General features: G+C 46.4%; 1 protein-coding gene across 2 annotated transcripts in view; it reads right to left on the bottom strand.

The window, feature by feature from the left end:
• Positions 1-826: 826 nt before the first annotated feature.
• LOC119568304 (patched domain-containing protein 3-like) overlaps positions 827-8,529 on the bottom strand; it is a gene marked incomplete in the record, with an annotated part of 90,104 nt that continues 82,401 nt past the window's right edge. The window contains 5 exon segments of one of the 2 annotated variants that reach the window (XM_037916791.1): positions 827-3,899; positions 4,026-4,238; positions 4,494-4,706; positions 4,936-5,102; positions 5,349-5,495. In XM_037916791.1, coding sequence (XP_037772719.1) covers positions 2,721-3,899; positions 4,026-4,238; positions 4,494-4,706; positions 4,936-5,102; positions 5,349-5,495 — 1,919 coding nt within the window. 2 annotated transcript variants of the gene reach the window in all.

Below are 8,529 nucleotides of genomic sequence, written 5' to 3'. Positions count from 1 at the left end.
TTTTACTATATCTTGAACATGTGGAAAATAAGCAAGGGGGTTAGGGGGAAGAACCTTAGTTTACAGTGGGGTGTGCTCTACTGTCTGGTTATCAGATATTTGTTCTACAAGAAACAGAACAGAAAAATATTTTTGTCAATTCCATGGATAGCGTCATGACGGCTGTGATTTTTTTTGTTGACAATTACGATTACAAACGATTTTTTGGTCGTGTCTGCTTACCAAATTTTATATTAGCATGTGAATAAATTTTAAATTATTTCAAATAGAGTTATGAATATTTGAAGTAAAGTTATTCTGTGAGATCTTCCGACACATCTTACTGTGGTACATGTGCTCTCTTTTTTGCCGATCTATCACAGTGAAAGTCAATAAAGGAAGTCGATTAAAAATATTCACAATTCGCCAAAAACAGGGCTTTTGATCAACATTGCTTTTCCAACATGGACATGGAAAAGAGGATTACCCCAAATTTCATAATATACATCGAAACTACGGTACTATCAAGTACAAGAGGCTACCGTCATAATAAATAATAAATTATTATTATTATTTTATTATTATTATTAATCATAATCATAATAATGATGATGTGGGCACACGGCAAATGGCGCATAGCCTTGACTTACAGGTGTTGTGGGTCGCCACCTCCCCCTGTATGGTAGGGAGAGCTGGGTCCTAATCACCAGCAGCCAGAGACAATCGATCTCCGAACACCGAGCCATTGGGCACAGATAAGTTGTTTAATAGCAATGGTCACTCACATACATAGTATCAAATTGTTACACTTTCTTAATTTAAAGTATGAGGGAATAAAATGCAAATCATTAAGAAACCTGGGTTTATTAGTGACATTTTTTATCATTGCACATGTAAAATGTAGAGGGGCTTAATAATACTGAATCTGGTGACGCTTCTGTAGTACTCCATCGTATGCTTACGGCAATCAACAAATATCTTCTTTCACGTCTTTTCATTGTCTATGATTTCGCCTATAAATACATATATTAACTGGTCGAGGCATTTACAAGTATCAATTTTTTGTTATACACGTGTCAAGGCGTTTTCTCGAAATCTCAAGTCTCTGCTTTGCTATGAGCAGAAACACTACAGGGTTAAGAAAAACATGAACATGGTCGTCTGTCAATGCTATTTACAGCGCATATGGACAGTGCAGTTAATGTGTGAACATTTATATATACATTATATAAATCATCATTACAAAAACTACCACATTCGACAATGCTGCTCATTTTTAGACAGGCTATGCATATCATCAAGTCGGCCACCAGGATTTCGACAGTTACTTTAAAGATAACCGCCAGGGAAGCATCTTTCTGCCACGAGCAGCTCTCTGGTCTCTTAGCTGGTTGTTAAGAAGACCCTATTCTCCCTGTAACAACTACATGCGAAGGGCTCGTTTCCATGCATCAAGTACCACGTGATATAAGGAATCCAACTTGGTTAAATTGATGCCTTATATACTGGACGAGTCGAAAGATCCAACTCCTCTGCAAGTGTTTGGACCCGACTGATAGAACCTCTTGGGAAGGCATTCTGATGCAGGAAAACAAACCACTTTCCTGATAAAACCAACCAAGTGAATCTAATGCGAGAGCGAGATTTACCTAAAACAGAATTTGTTAAATTTGGACGAAAACTGGAATAAAATTTATACGCTATATACATTTACTTCTCAGGACGAACATCCTGCGAGCATCTACCTTATCAAACCTTATTTCTAAAAACAAATTTTCATTATAAAAGTATTATAAAATAACGATTCATTCCTATATCACACAATATCAGTATTGAAGTTAATGAAATAATGGAATAATAGTAAAAGTCTACACTTCAATCATATGACGTCTGGAGTTCATCAAGTTTGGGAATGTATTTTCACTCAAAAACTTGTCGACAAAGTGGTAACTGATACAGTTTACATTAAAATGATACTGAAAACGATTACATTACTATTGAGCCAGACTGAGCTCCAGCATGCCACTGATACTGGCAATCTGGGAAACACTGTGAACCTGACACTTCTAAAAACAGGAAGATATCTGATGAAAATTTGTACAAAATGTTAATTTAACTTGTTCAGCAGTTACATACACACAAAAAAACTATTCTTGAGAATCACAGTTCACTCATTTCCTCAGATTAAGTACACCTGCTCTGGCAACTTTTGGCATTTGTCATTAACCAATCACTATGCGCTACATCGTGGACCGACGACAGCTTCGAGACATACCGGTAAACGCCACTGCATTGTCATCGCGGCAGGTTGTGCGTGTCTGTGGTCTGCCCTATCCCTTGCAACGTTAGTTCAGAGTCGTTGTCCACTTGTCCACAATGTATGTACCTTTGCAACACAAAATACAGTTCGTATAAATAAATACAGATGATTTATTTCCACCGACCCCACTAAACGGTGCAGTTTGTCAAGACACACACGAAATTATTTTCATATAAGGGCTTCACCCCTTGACAAGGACAAACATACATATCTGATGTTGATGAATGAGAACACAGCAGGGTCGAAATGTGGGCGGAATGGCACAAATCCGCGGGGTGACAAACACAACCCTTGGGGAGAACTAAGAGATGGGATTGGGGGTGTTCGCCCAGTGACTAGCTGCGCTGGGCCTGTCCATTCATACTACACTATGTACACTGTACACTTGGCCATGGCACGTGGTCACTTGGGCGTGACGTCGTTAATGGTGGTCGCGGTGCCTTCCGCGGGGATCTGCAGAGGAACGCGCTCCGTGTGACCTTGTTGCCGAGGAACCTCTCCTGAGTTCGGTTCGCTCCCTGGTGTCGGAGGAATGCAGGCGTCCCTGGCGCTGCCCGGGGCGTGCGGATGAATCGTTTCGATGGACGGAGGACGAGCGCTCGGGTGATGGCCTGTGGTTCTGGTAGCTGCGACGCGGGTCTTCCCATTCGCCATAGTGATCGAGACGGCGTTCTTCCGAGCGGCGCTCCTCGGCTTCCAGGTCATCGCTGATATATCCGTTATTGCTGTATACCTCTAGAATGGGAAGGCCGCGGCGTCCTCCGCTTCCAGGTATGATATCCGGACCCCCGCGGCGGTTGGCGGCGCCCTTGCTAAGGCTCGACTCGCTCGACTCCTCGCCGGAAGTCCCTAGTCCCAGATCCTTTTCCAGGCTGTTGCCATCATCCTTGTTGGAAGCAAGCGTGGCGGGAGCAAGGAAGGCGCCAGAGCGACCAAGGCCTACCGGGGCCACAGGAATCCCAGACTGAGAGGCTGCCATGCTGTGTGGCCGAGGGATCTTCAGGCTGCTGGCGTCGTGCGGCCCGGGCGGTGGAAGGGCTTGGCCGTGCATGAAGAAGGGATGGCCGTTGCCCTTGATGGGAGGAGTGATCTCCTTATTTTTGCGCTTGGAGCATGAGCCGGGGCCGAGCAGGGAGAGCAGCACGGGCAAGAGGAAGATGCCGTGCATGGCGCCGAAGAAGATGACCAGGAACACCGTCTTAAAGAAGGTGATGAAGATGTATGACGGAGCGAGGATGAGCGTGGTGATGCCCAGGATAGTTGACAAGCCGCCCTGCAGGATGGGAAGGCCGAGGGCATAGAGGCACTCCTGCACCCTCTCCTCGGGCGTGTCGACCTTGGCAGCCAGATAAGCGTAGGAAATATGGGCCGAGAAGTCCACGCTAAAACCGATGCACATGATGAGGTTGATCATGGAAATGGAGTCGAGGTTCACGCCCCACAGCGTCATGTAACCCACCACGCCCACCTCGATGGAGACGATGGAGAAGGCGACCCACAGCGAGCAGAGGGGATTCGGGATGAAAATGAGCGAGACAACCATCATAACGGCCGCAGCAAGGCAGATTGCTTGGATACTCGTAGTCCTCACCAACACGTACTGAAAAAAGTGAAAGGGCATTAGTTCGAACTATTTCCTTGTATCGACATAGAAACACACTATACATCCTCAAATCCAAAACTAAAATCAAGATAGTAAATCACAACAATGGCAAGTAATACTAACTTGATCGAAATAGATGAAGAAGGGATTGAATACGGTAACGTTGAACGGAGAATCTCGAGCCACCTGCCGCAGCTTCTCCATCATGTCCTTATCGTCATTAGCGTCTAAAATCTTGTGTGTCTGGATGATGAACCTGGAAGCCTTGATCCGAGTGTAGTTTTCGTTGAAGGCCACATCTTGCGCGAAGACGTTGGCTGGACCCGATAAGTATATCTGTCGAAAGTAATAAACAATGTACTGTATCTGAAGAGTGAAGATGCATAAAGTCGTGAGATTATGTAAGACATTAGACAACTCAGTTGCGAATTCTATAAAAGACACGTCACAGTATCTAGTGAAAACGGTTGGCAAACATTAAAACATATAGCTGGACTTGATATCTCGCCCAGGTGATAAGGTTCCAAATCCCAAGAAAGTTTCTCTCAACCAATTCCTGAGCAAGAATACGCTCAAAGAGACAAAACTTACCTCTCGAAGATTGGCAATGAAGTCCTCTTCTGTCGTGACATTCAGTTCCAGGAATTCTTGATTTCTGTCGAGGAAGCCGAGCCAGGCCCTCAGCCAGGACTCGGTGTACAGAGCTTCTGCCACGTACGTTAGGTTCTCAAACTGTTGGTGCAGATCCATCAGCTGATCCTGGACGACTGGGTCGCTGTAGTTCACGTCGCCAGTGATCACAACCTAGAACAAGTCATTCCTTTTGTTGACGAGGTTCGATTTGTTTTCATAATTTCCCGGATCCTTTACTCGTACAATGCTGCGTACTGCTTAATGTTTCCCCCTTAAATCCGGAAGAACTTCCTGCGAATTTCCGCCTCGTGCAAAGTGCCAATCCTATAAATGACTTTATTGCAATCGACTGACTTCGAAATTCCTCACGAACTTGAATAGGAAATCCCCTTGTACCTACCTGAATTCGATAAGGGTATTCTCTGAAGTACATGTCCTCCAGGTCGTAGAATGCTACCGAGTAAGAATCGTAGCGCGACAGACGGCGTCGCTCCAGCCCTTCCTTGACCATCGTGCAGCCCCAGCAAGCCACCAGCAGGTACATCAGGAACACCATCACCACCAGCGCTGTGGCGGAGAGAAATATGTAATGTATATACGAAATAAACCAAAATGCACTTATTTTAAAATAAAAAAATTCAAACCGTACAAATAACGATGTAAAAACGTATAAACATGTATACTGAATTACTACCGTCCTTCTTACTTATCCATGGTTCATTTAATTTTTCTTCCTAAATAAACAAGGAATTCCAAATGTATTTATTTGATTTTATTAAGAGTTATTTGTGCATCAGGTACTCTCGGCCTTACCTTTGATGGCCGGGATGTTGAGGAACCTGGCGACGTAGTCCCTGAAGAACAACATGAGGGCGTGCTCGCAGTTGTCCTTCGGGTTCCAAGGGTCGGCCTCGGTGATGCCGCCCGTGCAGAAGAGCCGGTAGCCGCAGCTCTCGTTCTCTGAACATGCCAAGGAGCCATTTTATTATCAATCCTCATCATCAATAAACAATAATCTATATAATCATGATGATCAATCATCATCATCAACATATTCACCACCATCATTACCATCAACAACATTATGCATAATTCGGGGAGTGTAGACCAAGAAGAAATAAAAGAGACAAAGATCCCAAGGAGGGAGAATCGGATAACAGCCGGGCGTATGAATGAACGGAGGACCAAGCAGGCGGCGGGCAAAGAGAACGGAACGCGGGGCAATAAATGAAGGCCGATGTGCGAAGACAGGAGTAATATAATGAAGGGATAAAGGGAAATATGCGAGGCGCGAGGATAATGAGAGGGAAAGGCGTACAAGAGAAGGGGGCAAAGTGGACGAACAGATAAAATGACCACGATACGAATAACGGATTTTCTTTAAATAGACCCCCCCCCAAAAAAAAAAAAAAAAAAAAAAAAAAAAAAAAAAAAAAAAAACTGTCTTCGAAACAACGAATACAACGAAATCCTAAAACCCGAATCCGGAACTAACCTAAAGTGTGTTAGACCAGTTCGGATATTCGATATAATCAGCCTTCCCTCTCGCTCCCTCCCTCAACCTCCCTTCCCTCTCGCTCCCTCCCTCCACCTCCCTTCCCTCTCGCTCCCTCCCTCCACCTCCGTCCCTCTGCTCCTCCCTACCACCTCCTTCCCTCTCGCTCTCTCCCTCCACCTCCCTTCCCTTTCCCTCCCTCCCTCCACCTCGTCCACCCGCGGGCACCTCTGAAGTCTACGTCATACTCGGGTCGGCTCCACTCAGTCTGGTCAGGTGAAAACTCGCTCCAGGCTCTAGCGGTGGTTACACTCCCCCTCCCCCCCTACCTGCCTTACCTGCTACTGCCCAGACAAAAGACTTCAATGTCTGGGAGAAGGTTTACACGAACAATATTGTCTATTTTTAGCGTCTTCGAAGGCACGTACCACACCATCTATCGTTCTCGTCTCTCTCTCATTCCCTCCCCCTCTCCCTCTCTCTCATTCCCTCCCCCCTCCCTCCCTCTCTCTCATTCCCTCCCCCCCTCCCTCCCTCTCTCATCATTCCGCTCCCCCCTCCTTCCTCTCTCTCATTCCCTCCCCCCTCCCTCCCTCCCTCTCATTCCCTCCCCCCCTCCCTCCCTCTCTCTCATTCCCTCCCCCCCTCCCTCCCTCTCTCTCATTCCCTCCCCCCCTCCCTCCCTCTCTCTCATTCCCTCCCCCCTCCCTCCCTCTCTCTCATTCCTCCCTCCCTCCTCTCTCATTCCCTCCCTCCCTCTCTCTCATTCCCCCCTCCCTCCCTCCCTCCCTCCCTATCTCTCATTCCCTCCCTCTCCCGTCCCCCCCCCTCTCTCTTCCACTTTGCCTCTCTATCCTCCTCTCCCTTCATCCAATGAATGTGTATGAACGACAACATCCGGGATCATCCTGGGCATTCAGGCCTAACCTTCCTTTACGCGCGTCGGTCGGGGTTGTGAAGTCATTGAAAATTTTGAGAGAAAAATCAATTCACAGCGAGTTGAGAGCGACGGCTTTTTGGGAGAGATTATGCTCTGTGCGGAAAATAAGTTGTAATAATAAAATAATGATAAGTAATAATAATAAAAAATAATATAAAAAGTATGCTGAATATATCCAGCAGATGGAATGCATACAAATTCTTGTACACGTGACTGAATTTTCACTCAAGTTTATTGCCACGTACTCGCCAACAGACTGACAAACACACACTCACAAACAGAATAACAAACAAAATCACATAAAAAACAAACACACACAAAATCATCCATTATTTTTTCTTCTTACTCGCCGGCGCCTAACGAACTAAACATGGCCTGTCGCAACACGGATGAATGGAGAGAGGGTCTTCTCATAGATGGTAATGAGGCCTTCGCATAGGCGCTGCCATGAATGAAACAGAGACCATTAAGTGTAGGCGGGACGCGGGAGAAAGTGTGGACCGATTGATAGTGAAAGCTCGCGTGGATTCGACGAAAGCAACCTCGGGGCTGATGTGCGTGTGTCTAGTGTTCATGCTGATGTGGCGTTCTCTCTCGCTCGCTCTCGCTCGCTCTCGCTCGCTCTCGGTCTCTCTCTATCTGTCCCAGTTTCTCTCTGTCTCTGTCCCGGTCTCCCTCTCTCCCTCTCCCTCTCCCTCTCTCTCTCTCTCTCTTCATGTGTGCGTGCGCGCGCATATGAATAACATCGGGCCTCTTCTCTCAATCTTTGAAATCTCTAAACTCCGCTTAATTGCTCGGCCAAAGGTCAGCTGACCTACTAGGGAGACTCCCCTAACCTTTTCTCGCGGGATGATGCAACTAAAACAACGGCTGAAAAAAAGCTAAATCGTCCAGATACCAACCTATAATTCAACCTCTCGTTTCTTAAATCTTGGCCAGAGTATGAGGTTCCTATCGTGATATATAAATCTAAAAGTCCCATCAACCAAAACTCCCAACTTCACACCCGACGCCATTAACCTCAGGCACTCCCCCCAACTCGCTGTCTACACCCCGCCCCCGAGGAGAAAAAGTGGCCCGCTTCTCTCCAAACACTTCTGGAGAACCCGCCGTCATGGCACTCTGGTCTGGCCTCCGAGAGAGAGGTCACGGAGAAAGAAATATGCAAATGGAATTAAACCTCGACACAAAATGGGGGTTTCGAGTCTTCGAGATCTCAGGTCGTTGATGGTCGATCCTGTTTGAGTTCCTTCCTAGCGTCGACTCTCGCTGCGCTACTTCCACGGGACTTCCTTATCTCCCCCCAAACCCCCTTGATACCCCTCGCACACCTGAGTACTTAGTACTCATTAACAAAAAAGCTCCAATAACCGACGATAACCGAGGCAAACAGCGCCAATTTCAACGAGAAACTACACCGACTAAGCGAAAAAACAGGTAGATAAAATCCACAATCTCATCTGCATTTGCCCGCACTAAGGAGAGTACATGGCTTTGCGGGGGGGTCAAGAGTGGGGCAATGAGGGGGTTTTAAATGCCCGGGGTTTTTTTTTGCTTTT

This window comes from Penaeus monodon, chromosome 1 (assembly GCF_015228065.2).
Source record: "Penaeus monodon isolate SGIC_2016 chromosome 1, NSTDA_Pmon_1, whole genome shotgun sequence".
NCBI classification, from domain to species: Eukaryota; Metazoa; Arthropoda; class Malacostraca; order Decapoda; family Penaeidae; genus Penaeus; species Penaeus monodon.
The sequence above is the reverse complement of the archived record's forward strand: the minus strand, read 5'-3'. Positions and strand labels throughout refer to the sequence as shown.